The following is a 21,843-nucleotide window of genomic DNA, read 5'->3' on the forward strand; positions in this document are numbered from 1 at the left end:
CGACCGTGTTTCCACTTGGGCCACCACACATGGGTTTAAATTTTCAAGTACCAAAACTCACCAAATTACTTTCACTAGACGCTCTGTTATCTCCGATCATCCTTTGTATCTCTATGGCTCCCGTATCCCCGAACGTGATACAGTCAGGTTTCTAGGCCTTCTCTTTGACCGTCGGTTAACCTGGAAACCTCACATTACCTCTCTGAAGGCAACTTGTCACAGCCGGCTAAACCTTCTTAAAACCCTTGCTCATCTTTCCTGGGGAGCTGATCGTCGAACTCTGCTTCGCCTACATTCAGCCCTCGTTTTATCGAAACTCGATTATGGTGACCAGATTTATTCCGCGGCCTCTCCTGCTACTCTCTCTAGCCTTAACTCTATCCATCACCAAGGCTTACGTTTGTGCCTTGGTGCTTTTCGCTCTTCCCCTGTTGAGAGCCTCTATACAGAAGCAAATGTTCCATCCTTGTCTGATCGCCGTGATGCCCATTGCCTTCGTTACTATGTACGCTCTCACGATCTACACAATCCTTCCATTTATAGAATGGTCACCGATATTAGTAGACATTCTTTATTCGTTCGCCGCCCCTGTTTGCTCCGTCCCTTTTCTCTTCGCCTACTTTCACTCTTGTCTTCCCTTCAGTTACCACCTTTATATGTTCATGTAGCATCTCACTTTTCCCTACCCCCCTGGGAAGTTCCAGCTGTTCGGGTCTGTTCTTTCTCACTCCCTTGCTCGAAAGCTCAACTACCTACGGTGGCTTCCCGCTCTCTTTTTCTTGATCACTTCCACTCTCATTCTCATGCCACCGCTGTGTACACAGATGGCTCTAAGTCTTCAGACGGCGTCGGATTCGCAGCAGTGTTTCCGGACAGCGTCGTACGAGGGCATTTACTATCTTCAGCTAGCATTTTTACTGCTGAACTGTATGCCATTCTTGCAGCACTTATTCGTATCGCATCTATGCCTGTGTCATCATTTGTAGTAGTCTCAGACTCCCTTAGTGCTCTACAGGCTATACGAAAATTTGATACATCTCATCCCCTAGTTCTCCGTATCCAACTTTGGCTACGCCGTATCTCTACCAAACATAAAGATATTGTTTTTTGTTGGGTCCCTGGTCATGTCGACGTACAGGGCAATGAACAGGCAGACACTGCTGCGCGGTCAGCAGTATATGACCTACCAATTTCCTATCGAGGTGTTCCATTTCTAGACTATTTTGCTGCAATAGCTACCCACCTTCGCACCCGTTGGCAACAACGTTGGTCAACTCTGCTCGGTAACAAACTTCATTCTATTAAACCGAGCATAGGTTACTGGCCGTCTTCTTGTCATCAGTGCCGAGGTTGGGAGACCACTCTCTCCCGCCTTCGCATTGGCCACACTCGTCTTACTCATGGGTATCTCATGGAGAGGCACCCTGTTCCTCTCTGTGAGCAGTGTCAAGTTCCAGTATCGATTAGCCACATTCTGTTAGACTGCCCTCTCTATCAACGAGCACGCAGAATTTACCTCCAACGTCGTCTTCGTTCTCCTACTCTCTCTTTACCTTCCCTTCTTGCTGATGGACCCTCCTTTAATCCTGACTCTCTCATTGACTTCTTGACAACGACTGATTTACTCCACAAACTCTGATGATACTTTTCGCACTCCCCTCAGCCCTTTCTGGTTCAGTCTCTTGCTGCCCTTTACCCTTTCACCATCCACTGCCCCGCTGTTATCCGTAACCTGTTGCTCATCCATCTCCCTTTTGCCACCTGATGCCCTCGCTTCCTTCCTGCCCTGCAGCGCTGTATAGTCCTTGTGGCTTAGCGCTTCTTTTTTGATTATAATAATATAATAATAATCGACATCAGTTTATACCGCAGCTTCTCATTCTATACCCCAAACCTCAGGCAGGCATTCTCAGAAGTGCGTTCCTTGGTGGTCTCCTGCTTGTGCTCGTGCAGTACGTTTGAAACGTGCTGCATGGGGCAGGTACCGGTACAATAGAACCGCTGAGAGACTTGTTGATTTTAAGCAGAAGCGTGCGATCGCTCGCCGTGTCATCCGTGAAGCTAAACGCACTTGTTGGCGAGACTATGTTTCCACCATCACCTCTGCTTCTTCTATGAGTGCAGTCTGGAAAAAAGTGAGGAAATTGAGTGGTAAATACTCTCCTGACCCGGCTCCTGTTCTACGGGTCACTGGTGTTGATATAGCAAACCCTCTCGACGTTGCCATTGAACTTGGCACACATCTGGTCCGTATTTCCCGAGGGCTCCATCTATGCCCCTCGTTTCTTTCCTCAAAGTCTGCCAGAGAGTTAGTACCCTTGGACTTTTCTTCTCTCGGAGAAGAACAGTATAATGTGCCTTTTACACTTCAAGAACTGGAGGCAACGCTATCTGTGCTCCAGTTCCCCGAATTAAGCCTGAATGCCTTCCACATCCCCCCCCACAGGCGCTGTATAATCCTCCAGGTTTAGCGCTTCCCCCTTGATTATAATAATAATGGAGGCAACGCTCTCAGCTTGCCCCCCTCAAGGAAGGTTCCTTGATGTTGGTGAGGGGCTCTTGATTTAGGGAATTGGATCAGTGCTCCAGTTCCCCGAATTAAGCCTGAATGCCTTCCACATCCCCCCCCCAGGCGCTGTATAATCCTCCGGGTTTAGCGCTTCCCCCTTGATTATAATAATAATAATCTCAGCTTGCCGATCATCGGCAGCTGGGCCTGATGACATTCATATTCGTATGTTACAACATTTACATCGGTCAGCCCTTGTAGTCCTCTTACACCTCTTCAATCTTATTTGGGCACAAGGAGTTCTTCCCCAGCTGTGGAAATCTGCCATTGTTCTCCCTTTCCGCCTGTATAATCCTACGGGTTTAGCGCTTCCCCCTTGATTATAATAATAATCTCCCTTTCCGCAAACCGGGTACTACAGGACATGATGCCTCCCACTATCGCCCCATCGCTCTTACTAGTGCAGTTTGCAAAGTGATGGAACGCCTCGTAAATCGACGTTTAATGTGGTATTTAGAGACTCACAACAGTCTCTCCGCTAGTCAATATGGCTTTCGTAAGGGTCGTTCTACCATAGACCCCTTACTACGCTTGGATACGTATGTTCGTAATGCCTTTGCGAATAATCACTCAGTTATTGCCATATTTTTTGACCTTGAGAAGGCATATGACACAACTTGGAGGTATAATATTTTGGCCCAGGCCCATTCCTTAGGCCTCCGAGGCAATCTACCATCCTTCCTTAAGAACTTTTTAACTGACAGACATTTCCGTGTTCGAGTCAATAATGTTCTTTCCCCGGACTTCGTCCAAGCTGAAGGTGTCCCTCAGGGATGTGTTCTAAGCACAACACTTTTTCTTCTTGCTATAAATGATTTAGCCTCTGTTCTTCCACCCAATATTTGGTCATCACTCTATGTTGATGACTTCGCTATTGCTTGTGCAGGCCCCCTCAAGGAAGGTTCCTTGATGTTGGTGAGGGGCTCTTGATTTAGGGAATTGGATCTGTGCTCCAGTTCCCCGAATTAAGCCTGAATGCCTTCCACATCCCCCCCCAGGCGCTGTATAATCCTCCGGGTTTAGCGCTTCCCCCTTGATTATAATAATGCTTGTGCAGGCGCTGACTGTCACCTTATTGCAGTTTCTCTCCAGCATGCGGTCGACCGTGTTTCCACTTGGGCCACCACACATGGGTTTAAATTTTCAAGTACCAAAACTCACCAAATTACTTTCACTAGACGCTCTGTTATCTCCGATCATCCTTTGTATCTCTATGGCTCCCGTATCCCCGAACGTGATACAGTCAGGTTTCTAGGCCTTCTCTTTGACCGTCGGTTAACCTGGAAACCTCACATTACCTCTCTGAAGGCAACTTGTCACAGCCGGCTAAACCTTCTTAAAACCCTTGCTCATCTTTCCTGGGGAGCTGATCGTCGAACTCTGCTTCGCCTACATTCAGCCCTCGTTTTATCGAAACTTGATTATGGTGACCAGATTTATTCCGCGGCCTCTCCTGCTACTCTCTCTAGCCTTAACTCTATCCATCACCAAGGCTTACGTTTGTGCCTTGGTGCTTTTCGCTCTTCCCCTGTTGAGAGCCTCTATACAGAAGCAAATGTTCCATCCTTGTCTGATCGCCGTGATGCCCATTGCCTTCGTTACTATGTACGCTCTCACGATCTACACAATCCTTCTATTTATAGAATGGTCACCGATATTAGTAGACATTCTTTATTCGTTCGCCGCCCCTGTTTGCTCCGTCCCTTTTCTCTTCGCCTACATTCACTCTTGTCTTCCCTTCAGTTACCACCTTTATATGTTCATGTAGCATCTCACTTTTCCCTACCCCCCTGGGAAGTTCCAGCTGTTCGGGTCTGTTCTTTCTCACTCCCTTGCTCGAAAGCTCAACTGCCTACGGTGGCTTCCCGCTCTCTTTTTCTTGATCACTTCCACTCCCATTCTCATGCCACCGCTGTGTACACAGATGGCTCTAAGTCTTCAGACGGCGTCGGATTCGCAGCAGTGTTTCCGGACAGCGTTGTACGAGGGCATTTACTATCTTCAGCTAGCATTTTTACTGCTGAACTGTATGCCATTCTTGCAGCACTTATTCGTATCGCATCTATGCCTGTGTCATCATTTGTAGTAGTCTCAGACTCCCTTAGTGCTCTACAGGCTATACGAAAATTTGATACATCTCATCCCCTAGTTCTCCGTATCCAACTTTGGCTACGCCGTATCTCTACCAAACATAAAGATATTGTTTTTTGTTGGGTCCCTGGTCATGTCGACGTACAGGGCAATGAACAGGCAGACACTGCTGAGTGGTCAGCAGTATATGACCTACCAATTTCCTATCGAAGTGTTCCATTTCTGGACTATTTTGCTGCAATAGCTACCCACCTTCGCACCCGTTGGCAACAACGTTGGTCAACTCTGCTCGGTAACAAACTTCATTCTATTAAACCGAGCATAGGTTACTGGCCGTCTTCTTGTCATCAGTGCCGAGGTTGGGAGACCACTCTCTCCCGCCTTCGCATTGGCCACACTCGTCTTACTCATGGGTATCTCATGGAGAGGCACCCTGTTCCTCTCTGTGAGCAGTGTCAAGTTCCAGTATCGATTAGCCACATTCTGTTAGACTGCCCTCTCTATCAACGAGCACGCAGAATTTACCTCCAACGTCGTCTTCATTCTACTACTCTCTCTTTACCTTCCCTTCTTGCTGATGGACCCTCCTTTAATCCTGACTCTCTCATTGACTTTTTGACAACGACTGATTTACTCCACAAACTCTGATGATACTTTTCGCACTCCTCTCAGCCCTTTCTAGTTCAGTCTCTTGCTGCCCTTTACCCTTTCACCATCCACTACCCCGCTGTTATCCGTAACCTATTACTCATCCATCTCCCTTTTGCTACCTGATGCCCTCGCTTCCTTCCTGCCCTGCAGCGCTGTATAGTCCTTGTGGCTTAGCGCTTCTTTTTGATTATAATAATAATAATACGAAGCATAAAGATATTATTTTTTGTTGGGTCCCTGGTCATGTCGACGTACAGGGCAATGAACAGGCAGACACTGCTGCGCGGTCGGCAGTACATGACCTACCAATTTCCTATAAAGGTGTTACATTTCTGGACTATTTTGCTACAATAGCTGCACACCTTCGCGCCCGTTGGCAACAACGTTGGTCAACTCTGCTTGGTAACAAACTTCATTCTATTAAACCGAGCATAGGTTACTGGCCGTCTTCTTGTCATCAGTGCCGAGGTTGGGAGACCACTCTCTCCCGCCTTCGCATTGGCCACACTCGTCTTACTCATGGGTATCTCATGGAGAGGCACCCTGTTCCTCTCTGTGAGCAGTGTCAAGTTCCAGTATCGATTAGCCACATTCTGTTAGACTGCCCTCTCTATCAACGAGCACGCAGAATTTACCTCCAACGTCGTCTTCGTTCTACTACTCTCTCTTTACCTTCCCTTCTTGCTGATGGACCCTCCTTTAATCCTGACTCTCTCATTGACTTCTTGACAACGACTGATTTACTCCACAAACTCTGATGATACTTTTCGCACTCCCCTCAGCCCTTTCTAGTTCAGTCTCTTGCTGCCCTTTACCCTTTCACCATCCACTACCCCGCTGTTATCCGTAACCTAGCTGTATAATCCTCCGGGTTTAGCGCTTCCCCCTTGATTATAATAATAATAATAATAATATCCGTAACCTATTACTCATCCATCTCCCTTTTGCTACCTGATGCCCTCGCTTCCTTCCTGCCCTGCAGCGCTGTATAGTCCTTGTGGCTTAGCGCTTCTTTTTGATTATAATAATAATAATAGCCACATTCTGTTAGACTGCCCTCTCTATCAACGAGCACGCAGAATTTACCTCCAACGCCGTCTTCGTTCTACTACTCTCTCTTTACTTTCCCTTCTTGCTGATGGACCCTCGTTTAATCCTGACTCTCTCATTGACTTCTTGACAACGACTGATTTACTCCACAAACTCTGATGATGATACCTTACGCACTCCCCTCAGCCCTTTCTAGCTCAGTCTCTTGCTGCCCTTTACCCTTTCACCATCCACTGCTCCGCTGTTATCCATAACCTATTACTCGTCCACCTCCCTTTTGCCACCTGATCTCTCGCTTCGTTCCTGCCCTGCAGCGCTGTATAGCCCTTGTGTCTTAGTGCTTCTTTTTTATTATAATAATAATAATATATAACGGACTTGAGTCCTGGAAATGAGAAGTACAATGCCTGCATTATATACTTCTAAACTGTTGTATTCTGTGCACTTCTGCAAAAACAGTGATTATGTGTGAGTGAGGTGAAAGCGTTGAATGATGAAAGTATTTTCTTGGGGATTTTCTTTCTTTATGGGTCACCCTGCCTCGGTGGGAGATGGCCAACTTGTTGAAAAAAAAAATCTGTAAATATCTATCTGTAGATTATATACGATTTTTTTTAACACATCTCTCACAGGCAGGGTGACCCCAAAAAAAAAGGATCATGGAAGAAGTGAATGTTTTCAGATATTTGGGAGTTGACTTGTCAGCAGATGGGTTTATGAAGGACGATGTTAACCATAGAACTGATGAAAAAAAGGCGAGTGGTATGTTGAGGTATCTGTGGAGATGAATGTTATCCATGGAGGCAAAGAAAGGAATGCACGAGTGTATAGCAGTACCAACACTTACACAGGTGCAAAGCATGGGCTGTAAATGCTGCCGCGAGGAGGTGGCTGAACGCAGTGGAGATGTCGTGTCTAAGGGCAATGTGTGGTGTAAATATTATGCAGAGAATTTGTAGTGTGGAAATTAGAAATCCAAGATTCTTTTGGTGCAAAATAAAAATTTTTTACATTAACATTAATGAAAAAATATATCTTTTATACGTTTAAAGAAAATTTCAGAAAGGACTTAATTTTAAATGAGTTCTTGCTAATTGACCAGTTTTACATATTCGGCATGACATATATATATACATATAAATAATACATATATATATTATATATATATATATATATATATATATATATATATATATATATATATATATATATATATATATTCAACAAGTCGGCCGTCTCCCACCGAGGCAGGGTGACCCAAAAAGAAAGAAAATCCCCAAAAAGAAAATACTTTCATCATCATTCAACACTTTCACCTCACTCACACATAATCACTGTTTTTGCAGAGGTGCTCAGAACAACAGTTTAGAAGCATATACATATAAAGATACACAACATATCCCTCCAAACTGCTAATATCCCAAAACCCCTCCTTTAGAGTGCAGGCATTGTACTTCCCGTTTCCAGAACTCAAGTCCGGCTATATAAAAATATATAATATTAATATATATATATATATATATATATATACATATATATATATATATATATATATATATATATATATATATATATATATATATATATATATATATATATATATATATATATGCAAAACAACCACCCTGAAAGAATAGAGAAATTCCAAGCACTTTCGTGACTACTCACATTATCCTTGATAATGTGAGTAGTCACGAAAGTGCTTGGAATTTCTCTATTCTTTCAGAGTGGTTGTTTTGCATATTCTGAAATCACCTGTTTACTGTGATCTTATTGTGTGTGTATATATTATATATATATATATATATATATATATATATATATATATATATATATATATATATATATATATATATATATTTTATATTAGTATACATACATACACATACATGTATATATAACATGTTGGCGGTTTTCCACCAAGGCAGGGTGGCCTAAAAAGAAAAAAAAACTTTCATCATTCCAAACTTTCACTATCACTCTTACATAATCACTGCTTAGTGATTATGTGTGAGTGACGTATGTAGAAGTCTCTCTAAACTGCCAATATCCCAAATCCCTCCTTTAGAGTGCAGGCATTGTACTTCCCATTTCCAGGACTCGAGCCTAGCTAACCAGTTTCCCTGAATCCCTTCACAAAATATTACCCTGCTCACACTCCAACAGCTCTTCAGGGCCCGAATACCATTCGTCTCCATTCACTCCTAATACACTCACGCATGCTTGCTGGAAGTTCAAGCCCCTCTCCCACAAAACCTCCTTTACCCCCTCCCTCCAACCTTTTCGAGGACGACCCCTACCCTGCCTTCCTTTCCCCACAGATTTATATGCTCTCCATGTCATTCTACCTTGATCCATTCTCTCTTAATGACCAAACCACCTCAACAACCCCTTTTCAGCCCTCTGACTGATACTTTTATTAACTCCACACCTAATTTCCACACAAGTATGGCTAACTGGTTCTGCTGAATCTCGAAATGTTACTTTACTCGCACTCCAACAGCACTTGGAGTCGAAAATCACTTTTCTATACTAACATGCTCATGCACACTTGCTGGAATTTAAGCCCTTCATGCACACTACCTCCTTTATCCCATCCATCCAGCCCTTCACGAGACGACCCCCACCCCACCTTTCATCCACTTCAAACTTGTACACCCTCTAGTTTGTTCCACCCTCTCTGAATGTCCAAACCACTTCATCCCTCCTCAGCTCTGTGTATAAGACTTTTAGTAACTCTCCACTGCCACCTAATCTCCATGCTTCGGATTCTCTGCAAAATATTCACCACACAGACTGGGCCGCCGGGGCGTTGAGCCCCGGAACTCTCTCCAGGTAAACTCCAGGTAAACACACTGTCCTCAGACATACTGTCTCCAGCCTCCTCCTTGCACCATTCACAACCCATGTTTCACACCCATAAAGGGCATAGTTACTGATATACTCATACATTGCCCTCTTTGCTTCCATAGATAACTGTCTCCACACTCCTCATTACACCACCCGCCTTTTTCCTCTGTCAACTTTGGGGTTCACCTCATCTTTCATAGACCCATCTGCTGCCAAGTCCAATCCCAAATATCAGAACACATTCACTTCCTTCATACTCCCTCCCTCCCTCCCTCCACTCTGATATCCAATCTTTCAATACTTGAGGCAATGTTTGTCACTGCACTCAATTTTTCTCTGCTGCAGTGTTCACACAGTCTCGCTTCCATAAGAGAAGCTTTGTCACGCCTGTGAAGGTGCTCTTGATCTAAGGATTTGAACTTTACCTCTCTTTTGTTGCATCTAACCTAATTACCTCTCATTGCCCCAGGAGCTGTATGACCCATAGAGGTTTAGCTCTTTCCACCTGGGGATTTGTGCTCTGGTTCCCTGTCCCCTCAAGGAAGGTTCCTTGATGTTGGTGAGGGGCTCTTGATTTAGGGAATTGGATCTGTGCTCCAGTTCCCCGAATTAAGCCTGAATGCCTTCCACATCCCCCCCCAGGCGCTGTATAATCCTCCGGGTTTAGCGCTTCCCCCTTGATTATAATAATAATAATAATCTGGTTCCCTGAATTGAGCCTGAATACCTTCCATCCTCTCACATGCACATTAATCCTACGGGTTTAGCACCCCCCCCCCCCACAATTATAATAATTTTCCCACCTGGAAAACTGTAGAGCCAGTACACCAGTAGTAGTCCATGTCCTGTGGCAGAAAGTTGGTAAGGGAGGTCAAGTCATAGTGAGCGAGACACGCCAACCTCGCTGCCAGACCTGTCGTGTACACGTCTTCCAGGTACAAGAACCTACAATTAAATAGTTTAGCGCTTCCCCCTTGATTGTAATAATAATAATAATAATACAATTAAATATTAAAACATGAAATTATTATATTGGACCCCTCAAGGGAGGTTCCTTGACGCTGGCGAGGGGCTCTTGATCTAGGGAATTTGATCTGTGCTCCAGTTCCTTGAATTGAGCCTGAATACCTTCCATTCTCCCCTACATGCGCTGTATAATCCTACGGGTTCAGCGCTCCCCCATGATTATAATATATTTGAAACTACAATTGCCTTGCATTCATGGGGAAGTGCTAAGCCCGTAGGGATTACACAGAGCTTTTGGGAAATTGGAGATGCTAAAGTACTAACTACAGGACAGATCCAATTCCTTGGCTCAAGAGTCCTCACCGGCATCAAGGCACTTCTGGACGGGTGAACAGTGGCAGTCATGCCGGCGAGGAGCTCTTGAGTCAAGGAAATGGATGTACCCACCCCTTGGATCGAACCTGAGCTCCCCTCATTGTGGCTTAGCGCTTCTTTTTGATAATAATAATAATCCCCTCATTCCACAAATGTAATGTGACCCCTACGGGTTGAGAACTTCCCAAAAATAACAGTTAAGTTTAACACAGCAAAACACTCACTTTGTTCTTCTGATGGCCTGAAGTAAGACAGGGATGACTGTCATCGGCAGCAAGTATGAAGGACCAGCCACGAACGGTGGATATCGCTCGTCCGGATACGTTTCGTTAGACACTGCCCACTTTCCCTCCCGTAAAGCCTCGTCACAACGCCTCACACTGCCCATGATCTCAACAGGATGGGGATGTTGCTGCAGGTATACTATGAGGAAGTCTCGCAGTGCCAAAGGATTAGGAATAACGTCATCGTCTATTTTGAGGATGAAAGGAGTGTTGGGACAGTTTTGGAAGGCCCAGGTGATGAGTGCCGTTGTTTTATAAGTCAGGTTGTTGTAGGTGTCTATAAAGTTTGCTTGTATCACGTCACCATGTCGTTGTGATTCTTTCACCAGCATAGCCTGTTGGAAAATTATATATATATATATATATATCCCATGGTAGTAGGTTGGTAGACAGCAACTACCCAGGGAAGTACTACCGTCCTGCCAGATGACTGTGAAACAGAAACCTGTAACTGTTTTGCATGATGGTAGGATTGCTGGTTTCTTTTTCTGTCTCATAAACACGCTAGATAACAGGGATATCTTGCTACTCCTACTTACACTTTGGTCACACTTCACAGACACGCACATGCATATATATATATACATACATCTAGGTTTTTCTCCTTTTTCTAAATAGCTCTTGTTCCTCTTTATTTCTTCTATTGTCCATGGGGAAGTGGAAAAGAATCTTTCCTCCGTAAGCCATGCGTGTCGTACGAGGCAACTAAAATGCCGGGAGCAATGGGCTAGTAACCCCTTCTCCTGTAGACATTTACTAAAAAAGAGAAGAAAAACTTTATAAAACTGGGATGCTTGAATGTGCGTGGATGTAGTGCGGATGACAAGAAACGGATGAGAAATATCCTTATTGGGGTCAATATGCTTAGGCTAGCCCATTCAAACCCCTGCACAGAAGCCCTCCAAACTTTCCTCAGCACTGGTGAACATCCTTCCAGATGGATCGAAAAAACTGGAACCGACCTCCGCATGAACCAGCTACATGATCTATATCAAGTTGGACAACAGAGACATTTCCCTGCTCCATGGGATATTACCCCATTCCAAACTACCATTCCTCCATTTCCCCCCAAAACTCTTCTTAAATCACAACCAAAGCTTCGTCTTGAAGCCAAACATGATGCCTTAAGCTGTATTGATAACTTAGTCACACACAACACACTTTCACAAATTATTTACGTTGATGGTTCTGTTCACCAGTCCACTGGTGCAGCTGGTAGTGCTGCTGTTGTCACACAGAGTGATGGCTCTCTTAAAGAAATTGGAGCACGCATCAATAACTGGGCCTCTACCCTTCAAACAGAACTGTTTGCCATACTCCTTGCACTCAAATGTGTCCATGTATCTAAGGTTGACACTTTAATTGTAACTGATTCTCTGTCATCCATAAATGCTCTCAACTCATTAAGTATAAATTGTGGCATGCTTGTGTCAGAAGCCAGACATAGGTATGGTAAGATTGTGGACAGTGGAGTCAGAGTGCACATGCTGTGGATTCCATCTCACATTGGTCTTCAGATGCATGATAGAACTGATAAATTGGCTAAGCTGTATGCTTTCAAAGAGGGAGTAGATTACAATCTTGGCTTGTCAGGTAGTAGTTTGAGAACAATAATACGAAAAGAACTTCAGCTGAATTTTATGGACTTAAGACTCAGGGAGATTGACACCAGTGAGTCCATCTATCATCATTCTATCATGCAGGAGGAGCCACATGTCTATGGTGCATCCAACAAGATAAGTAGACTCTTGGATGTCACTACCGCCCGGCTCCGGCTGGGTTACAAGTATCTTTGGCAGGTTAAATCACCACCACCAGATGTAGACCAAACGAAATGTAAACTTTGCCAGATGGACTATTGTCACACATTGCGTCATTATGTACTGGAGTGTGATAAAATTAATGAATTTAGAAACAACTCACTCAGAAGTGTTCAAGAAATGGCTAAGTATTTTATCCACAGTGGTATATTGCAGACCATTCTGGAGAAATACCCTGACTTTGCTAGCTGTAAATAAAGCATTACCACATGTGTGCATGTGTGTGTGTGTGTGTGTGTGTGTGTGTGTGTGTGTGTGTGTGTGTGTGTGTGTGTGTGTGTGTGTGTGTGTGTGTACTCACCTATTTGTGTGTATCTGTCGAGTCTTAGCTCCTGGCCCCGTGTGTGTGTGTGTGTGTGTGTGTGTGTATGTGTGTGTGTGTGTGTGTGTGTGTGTGTGTGTGTGTGTGATGCGCGTGTGTGTGTGATGCGTGTGTGTGTGTGTGCGTGTGTGTGTGTGTGATGTGTGTGTGTGTGTGTGTGTGTGTGTGTGTGTGTGTGTGTGTGTGTGTGTGTGTGTGTGTGTGTGTGTGAGAGAGAGAGAGAGAGCTAGTTACCATTTTGTCCTGCACATGTCGATTAGACACTGCCTGTTGTGTATGAGCATGTGTGTGTGTGTGTGTGTGTGTGTGTGTGTGTGTGTGTGTGTGTGTGTGTGTGTGTGTGTGTGTGTACTCACCTATTTGTACTCACCTATTTGTGGTTGCAGGGGTCGAGTCATAGCTCCTGGCCCCGCCTCTTCACTGATTGCTACTAGGTCCTCTCTCTCCCTGCTCCATGAGCTTTATCATACCTCGCCTTAAAACTATGTATGGTTCCCGCCTCCACTACTTCACTTTCTAGACTATTCCACGACTTGACTACTCTATGACTGAAGAAATACTTCCTAACATCCCTTTGATTCATCTGAGTCTTCAACTTCCAATTGTGACCTCTTGTGTATGTGTCCCATCTCTGGAACATCCTGTCTTTGTCCACCGTGTCTATTCCGCGCAGTATTTTATATGTCGTTATCATGTCTCCCCTGACCCTCCTGGCCTCCAGTGTCGTCAGGCCGATTTCCCTCAACCTTTCTTCGTACGACAATCCCCGTAGCTCTGGGACTAGTCTTGTTGCAAACCTTTGCACTTTCTCTAATTTCTTGACGTGCTTGACTAGGTGTGGATTCCAAACTGGTGCTGCATACTCCAGTATGGGCCTGACGTAAATGGTATACAGTGTCTTGAACGACTCCTTATTGAGGTATCGGAACGCTATCCGTAGGTTTGCCAGGCGCCCGTATGCTGCAGCAGTTATCTGATTTATGTGCGCCTCAGGAGATATGCTCGGTGTTATACTCACCCCCAGATCTTTTTCCTTGAGTGAGGTTTGCAGTCTTTGGCCATCTAAATTATATTGTGTCTGCGGTCTTCTTTGCCCTTCCCCAATCTTCATGACTTTGCATTTGGCAGGGTTAAACTCAAGGAGCCAGTTTCTGGACCAGGCTTGTAGCCTGTCCAGGTCTCTTTGTAGTCCTGCCTGATCCTCATCCGATTTGATTCTTCTCATTAACTTCACATCATCTGCAAACAAGGACACTTCTGAGTCTATCCCTTCCGTTATGTCGTTCACATATACCAAGAACAGCACAGGTCCTAGGACTGACCCCTGTGGAACCCCGCTTGTCACAAGCGCCCACTCTGACACCTCGTCACGTACCATGACTCGTTGTTGCCTCCCTGTCAGGTATTCTCTGATCCATTGCAGTGCCTTTCCTGTTATGTGTGCCTGATCTTCTAGCTTTTTCAGTAACCTCTTGTGAGGAACTGTGTCGAAGGCCTTTTTGCAGTCCAAAAAAATGCAGTCGATCCATCCCTCTCTCTCTTGTCTTACTTCTGTCACCTTGTCATAAAACTCTAGTAGGTTTGTGACACAGGATTTTCCTTCCCTGAAACCATGCTGGTTGTCAATTATACACTTGTTTCTTTCCAGGTGCTCCACCACTCTCCTCCTGATTATCTTCTCCATGACCTTGCATACTATACACGTTAGTGATACAGGTCTGTAGTTTAGTGCCTCATGTCTGTCTCCCTTTTTAAAAATTGGGACTACATTTGCCATCTTCCATACCTCAGGGAGTTGCCCAGTTTCAAATGATGTGTTGAAGATCTTTGTTAATGGCACACACAATATCTCTGCTCCCTCTTTAAGGACCCACGGAGAGATGTTGTCTGGTCCCACCGCCTTTGAGGTGTCAAGTTCGCATAGCAGCTTCTTCACTTCCTCCTTGGTTATATGTACCTCATCCAGCACTTGCTGGTGTACCCCCCTGTTCTGATTTCCTGGAGTCCTACTGGTTTCCACTGTAAATACTTCTTTAAATCTCGTGTTGAGCTCCTGACATACCTCTCGGTCGTTTCTTGTGAATTCCCCATCACCCTTCCTCAGTCTGATTACCTGGTCCTTGACTGTTGTTTTCCTCCTGATGTGGCTGTACAACAGCTTCGGGTCAGTCTTGACTTTCGATGCTATGTCATTTTCATATTGTCGCTGAGCCTCCCTTCTTATCTGTGCATATTCATTTCTGGCTCTTCGGCTAATCTCTTTATTTTCCTGAGTTCTCTGTCTTCTGTACCTTTTCCATTCTCTAGTACACCTAGTTTTTGCCTCCCTACACCTTTGGGTGAACCAAGGACTCGTTCTGTTCTTCCCATTATTTCTGTTTCCCTTGGGAACAAACCTCTCCTCTGCCTCCTTGCATTTTGTTGCCACATAGTCCATCATTTCTTGTACTGGTTTTCCTGTCAGTTCCCTCTCCCACTGAATGTTTTGAAGGAAGTTCCTCATGCCTGAGTAGTTTCCCCTTTTGTAGTTTGGTTTTTCCCACCCTATTCCTGCTACTCTCTCCACTTGGAGCTCAACTATGTAGTCGAAGCACAGAACCACATGATCACTAGCTCCCAGGGGCCTTTCATACAAGATATCCTCGATGTCTGAACTACTCAAGGTGAATACAAGGTCCAGTCTTGCTGGTTCATCTTCTCCTCTCTCTCTGGTAGTGTCTCTAACATGTTGATGCATGAGGTTTTCCAGTACTACATCCATCATCTTGGCTCTCCATGTTTCGGAACCCCCATGGGGCTCCAGGTTTTCCCAGTCAATCTCCTTGTGATTGAAATCACCCATAACTAGTAACTTTGCTCCCCCCACATGTGCTCTCCTGGCCACCTCGGCTAGTGTGTCGACCATGGCTCTGTTGCTCTCATCGTATTCTTCTCTTGGTCTCCTGCAGTTCTGTGGTGGGTTGTACATTACTGCAATTATCACCTTATGTCCCTCAGACTGGATTGTTCCTACTAAGTAGTCCCTTTCACCCGTGCCATCCATTCCTTCCATTTTCTCAAAACCCCACTGGCTTTTAATGAGCAGTGCAACTCCTCCTCCCCCTCTCCTCCCTCTGTCTTTCCTGAGGATTTGATATCCGGGTGGAAAGATTGAATCTGTTATTATTCTGGTGAGTTTTGTTTCTGTGAGTGCTATTATGTCTGGGGATGTCTCCTTGATTCTTTCATGCCACTCCTCATACTTATTTGTTATTCCATCTGCATTTGTATACCATACCTTCAACTTCTTTTCTAAGACTGTGGTCTGGGAGGTGTATTGGGGTTGGGGAATTGGGAGACCTGATAAGGAACTATGGGTGGTTGCTGTGGGGGTGGAGTTTGTAATGTAGTGGGTGGGGGCATTGGATATGACATGGGTGTTTTGGTTTAGAGTGTTTGGCTGCACTGGGGTTGACCTGGTTGGGAGGCTTCTATAGGAAGCTGTGAGGGAGGTTGTATTTGATCTTCTTCCTGTGTCTGGGATCTCCTGTCTGTCTTCTCCATCCCCTCTCTTTCCTCCTTTCGCCTTTGTATCATCTCTCTCAGTTTCCGCCTTTCGTCTTGTGTTCTGTCGCGGTCGAGATACACCTTCCTGTATTCCGGCATGTCCCTTAATCGTGCTTTCTCCCACAGTATCCTGTTCCGAGTCGATTCTGCCTTGAAGGTCACTTTCACTGGCCGGGTTCTTTTTTTTACAAACCCCCCTATTCTCCGAAAATTTTCCAGCTGGGTCATGTCGTCTTCTCCGATTACTTTCATGATGCTTTCAATTGCTTTTTTTTCCCCTTGTTTTCTTGCTTCATATGTTTCCCCTTCAACTTCCTGTAGCCCATACACAAAGACTGACCTCACCCTTTCATTCTCCCACTGCATATCCCTGTGTATCCCCTCATTCAATTTGATTTCCTCCATTGCAGCTTTCCTTTCTTCAGTTTCACTAGCTACTGTACATGGGCTCAGTGGCCTGTCATTTTCCCTTCTCGGCTTTCCCTGGGCTCTGTTGTGGTCTTTTAGGGCCTCCACATATAGCTTAGCTCTTTCATTTACTACAGTCTCCACTGATAGAGCTTCTACATGCAGTTTTGCTCCTTCTGTCCCTACAGTCCCCTTATTTGTGGCTGAGGTAGCGGTCTCTGTTGTCAATCCCAAAATGTTATTTAGTTCTTTAGTCTGTTTCAGATTTTCCAGTTCCTCTTCTAAACTCTGTATCCTGGCCTCTGCTGCTTTGACTTTCACCTCCCACTTCCTGCTTTCCATGTCTATCCTCTCTTCCATTCTCATGCTAAGTTCTTCTAGTTTCTTTTCCCATTCTTGTTCCCTTTTTGTGAGCTCTGCTGCCCAATCTTCCTTTGCAGTTCCCTCCTCCTGTCCCTTGGGTTTTCTTGTTGCTCTCTGGCAACCCATTTTTTTTTATCCTGATTGCCTCAGAGTGGGAAACCTATGTAATTCTGTATGTTAGGTTAGTATTGTATATGTCAGAGTGTGGGGGGGAGGTAGAGGAGGAACTGTGGCTATATGGGAGAGTAGTGGGGAGGGGGAGTGGGAAGGAGAGTGAATCAAGTGGTAAGTGGGTGAGTGGGAGAGGGAGAGGTGGGGAGGGGGATGGGTGAAAGAGGGAGGGGAGGGATCAGGTGAAGGAGTGAGATGTCGGTGGGGGAGGGGGGGGAGTGTATGTGTGAGTCTGGCAATATGTGTGTGTGTGTGTGTGTGTGTGTGTGTGTGTGTGTGTGTGTGTATTGTGTGTGTGTTGTGTGTTGCGTGTGTGTGTTTGTGGGGGGGTGGGGGGGGGGTGTGGGTGAGTGTGTGGGTGGGTGTGTGGGTGGGTGTGTGGATGGGTGTGTGGGTGGGTGTGTGGGTGTGTGTGTGGGTGGGTGTGTGTTTGGGTGTGTGTGTGTGTGCGTTTGTGTGTGTGTGTTGGTGTGTGTGTGGGTGTGTGTGGGTGTGTGGGTGTGTGTGTGTGGGTGTTGGTGTGTGTATGGGTGTGTGTGGGTGTGGGTGGGTGTGTGTGTGGGGGGGGTGTGGGGGGGTTGTGGGTGGGTGAGTGTGCGGGTGGGTGTGTGTGTGGGTGGGTGTTGGTGGGTGTGTGGGTGTGTGTGGGTGGGTGTGTGGGTGTGTGTGGGTGGGTGGGTGTGTGTGGGGGGGTGTGGGGGTGTGTGTGGGGGGTGGGTGTGTGTGTGTGTGTGGGTGTGTGTGTGTGTGTGTGTGTGTGTGGGTGTGTGTGGGTGTGTGGGTGTGTGTGGGTGTGTGGGTGTGTGGGTGTGCGTGCGCACACTAGGCTACGCTACTCTTTTGAAGATTATAAAAAAAAAATTTTCCCAATCAATTCCTTATTAATATGCACTAATATATACTATATAATATTAATTGCGTACACTTGTGTTTGTGTGTGTGTGTGTTTACTAGCTTGTTCTTTGAAAAAGAGGGGGGGGGGGTTACGTTAACACTATTTGTTATTGTTGTTGGTTCACCGGTACTCTCCCGGCCCAGATCTCCGCACACTACGCTACTTTACTTTTTGAAGATTATAGGATTATTTTTTCTCACTCAATTCCTTATTAATATATACTGTTTATTATAACAATAATTACGGGTGCACACGTGTGTTTGTATGTGCGTACTTGTTTACTAGCTTGTCCCTCAGAAAAACGGGGGGGGGGGGGTTCACTAGGCTACACAACTTCTGGAGTTTACCTGGCGATATTTAGATAATTTACTAACCACTATCTATCTCCTGGTACTGAAATAGGGAGAGAGAGATGGTATAGCATACAACCAGCAGGGCGAGACACTGAGACTTTAGACACTAACCAAAATTAACCACAAATAGGCAAGTGATGTCGTCTGCACAACAATGGAGGTTCCTGCTGGTCGGCTGATATCAACTCCTTCAATTTGTAACTCCTTCAGGAACTTTATCATACATTCAAGTTTTTATTTTCTTTTTCTTTTAAGACTTGGTATTCCCTCTTTTTTCTTTAGTACAGTATTATGGTCATAACAAGTCTGATGATGTTAGCTACCTTCACAACACCAACAGCTGGGGATTGACTAATTTTTTCTTACTTTCAGTATTTACTTAATCACTCTTTTATGACCTTATCACTACACTGCTGCTATAATCAACCAACATATGTATTTGTTAATATTTCAGATCACACCGTTAACCCAATTAACTGTTTGGATATTTTGTGTCAACACTGCGGCCAGTAGCCTGATCAGCTCCCTCACTCAAATTTCATTCAAATTTAAATTGTAAAATTCTTGATCCTATCACATTATTCGCACTCTTGGAAGCTATTACACTCTTGTAGGTATGTTCACTGATTCACTCACGTACGATGACCGCTAATAATATCTTAGGACAGCCACTAAAACGCTAAACCCTGGGAGCACTATTTAGCGATACTGCTTCACGTGTGTGGTGTGTGTGTGCGTGTGTGTGTGTGTGTGTGTGTGTGCGTGTGTGTGGGTGTGTGTGAGGGTGTGTGTGCGGGTGTGTGTGAGGGTGTGTGTGTGTGTGTGTGCGTGTGTGTGTGTGTGTGTGCGTGTGTGGGTGTGTGTGTGCGTGTGTGGGTGTGTGTGTGCGTGTGTGTGTGTGTGTGTGTGTGTGTGGGTGTGTGTGTGTGGGTGTGTGTGAGGGTGTGTGTGTGGGTGTGTGTGAGGGTGTGTGTGTGTGGGTGTTGGTGTGTGTGTGTGTGGGTGTGTGTGTGTGGGTGTGCGTCCTTGTGTGTATGCATATATTTGTACGCTCGTGTGCACATGTCCGTGCGTGCGCCCTCGTGTGTGTATGTGCGCGCGCGCGCTAGTGTGGGTGTATGATCCACTTAATATTTGTATTTATAACTCATTACAATTGTGACCAGGTGTGGACGTATCAGTGGTTCATTACTTTGTAATTTGTTCATGACTGTAACCATGTATAGGAGTGAAGCTGATTCATTACCTCTGTAACTTGCCATGATTAGTGACCAGATCTACCTGGAGTTCATTACCTTTGTAACTAGTTCAGCTATCATAACTTTGGGGTCCAGTCACTGGACCCATTATGTACCTTTGTAATCTTTTGACTACCGCCCACAGGATGGGTATGGGGTGCATAAAGATATTAAACTAAAGTGTGTGTGTGTGTGTGTGTGTGTGTGTGTGTGTGTGTGTGTGTGTGTGTGTGTGTGTGTGTGTGTGTGTGTGTGTGTGTGTGTGTGTGGTGTGTGTGACTCAACAATCAATATTTGCACCAATAACTCATTACAGTTGTGACCGGGTGTGGAAGTGTGAATTGCTCATTACTCTATAATTTGTTCATGATTGTAGCCAAAGTATAAACGTAAGTAACCATTCTACAGAATTCATTACCTTTGTAACTTGTGAGCTCATTACCTTTGTACCTAGTTCAGCTATCAAAACTTTGGGGGCCCAGTCCCTGGACCCATTACGTACCTCTGTAATCTGTAAATACCTTTGTAACTTGTCATGATTGTGACCAGACTTACCTGGAGTTCATTACCTTTGTAAATTGTGAGTTCATTACCTTTGTAAATTGTGAGTTCATTACCTCTGTAACTTGCTCAGCTATCAAAACTTTGGAGTCCAGTCCCTGGACCAATTATGTACCTCTGTAATCTTTTGACTACCGCCCACAGGATGGGTATGGGGTGCATAATAAACATATTAAACTAAAGAGTTAAAAGATAAAGAATCACACATAAAGTGGGAGTTGTCACAGTTGCTCTTTGCTGATGACACCATGCTCTTGGGAGAGTCTGAAGAGAAGTTGCAGAGATTGGTGGATGAATTTGGTAGGGTGTGCAAAAGAAGAAAATTAAAAGTGAATACAGGAAAGAGTAAGGTTATGAGGATAACAAAAAGATTAGGTGATGAAAGATTGGATATCTGATTGGAGGGAGAGAGTATGGAGGAGGTGAATGTATTCAGATATTTGGGAGTGGACGTGTCAGCGGATGGGTCTATGAAAGATGAGGTGAATCATAGAATCGATGAGGGGAAAAGGGTGAGTGGTGCACTTAGGAGTCTGTGGAGACAAAGAACTTTGTCTTTGGAGGCAAAGAGGGAAATGTATGAGAGTATAGTTTTACCAACACTCTTATATGGGTGTGAAGCATGGGTGATGAATGTTGCAGCGAGGAGAAGGCTGGAGGCAGTGGAGATGTCATGTCTGAGGGCAATGTGTGGTGTGAATATAATGCAGAGAATTCGTAGTTTGGAAGTTAGGAGGAGGAGCGGGATTACCAAAACTGTTGTCCAGAGGGCTGAGGAAGGGTTGTTGAGGTGGTTCGGACATGTAGAGAGAATGGAGCGAAACAGTGACTTCAAGAGTGTATCAGTCTGTAGTGGAAGGAAGGCGGGGTAGGGGTCGGCCTAGGAAAGGTTGGAGGGAGGGGTTAAAGGAGGTTTTGTGTGCGAGGGGCTTGGACTTCCAGCAGGCATGCGTGAGCGTGTTTGATAGGAGCAAATGGAGACAAATGGCTTTTAATACTTGACGTGCTGTTGGAATGTGAGCAAAGTAACATTTATGAAGGGGTTCAGGGAAACCGGCAGGCCGGACTTGAGTCCTGGAGATGGGAAGTACAGTGCCTGCACTCTGAAGGAGGGGTGTAAATGTTGCAGTTTAAAAACTGTAGTGTAAAGCACCCTTCTGGCAAGACAGTGATGGAGTGAATGATAGTGAAAGTTTTTCTTTTTCGGGCCACCCTGCCTTGGTGGGAATCGGCCAGTGTGATAATAAATAAATAAAAATATCCCATGGGACATTTACTAGAGGCAATCAGCATTTTCACTGCAGAGTTTTATGCACTCTTAACGAGCACA

The 21,843-nt window shown here is 45.0% G+C and overlaps 1 protein-coding gene across 6 annotated transcripts in view; it reads right to left on the minus strand.

Annotated features, from left to right (window-relative positions):
* LOC128703097 (beta-1,3-galactosyltransferase 5-like) overlaps positions 1-21,843 on the minus strand; it is a 120,506-nt gene that overhangs the window by 21,709 nt on the left and 76,954 nt on the right. For 4 of the 6 annotated variants that reach the window (XM_070088874.1, XM_070088872.1, XM_070088873.1 and 1 more), the window contains 2 exons: positions 10,777-11,171; positions 10,015-10,156 (listed from right to left, as the gene is read on the minus strand). In XM_070088874.1, the coding sequence (XP_069944975.1) occupies positions 10,015-10,156; positions 10,777-11,171 (537 nt within the window). The remainder of the gene's footprint in view (positions 1-10,014; positions 10,157-10,776; positions 11,172-21,843) is intronic. The other 2 variants (XM_070088876.1, XM_070088875.1) reach the window with 1 other exon arrangement.

Source organism: Cherax quadricarinatus, chromosome 26, assembly GCF_038502225.1.
Source record: "Cherax quadricarinatus isolate ZL_2023a chromosome 26, ASM3850222v1, whole genome shotgun sequence".
Taxonomy (NCBI): Eukaryota; Metazoa; Arthropoda; class Malacostraca; order Decapoda; family Parastacidae; genus Cherax; species Cherax quadricarinatus.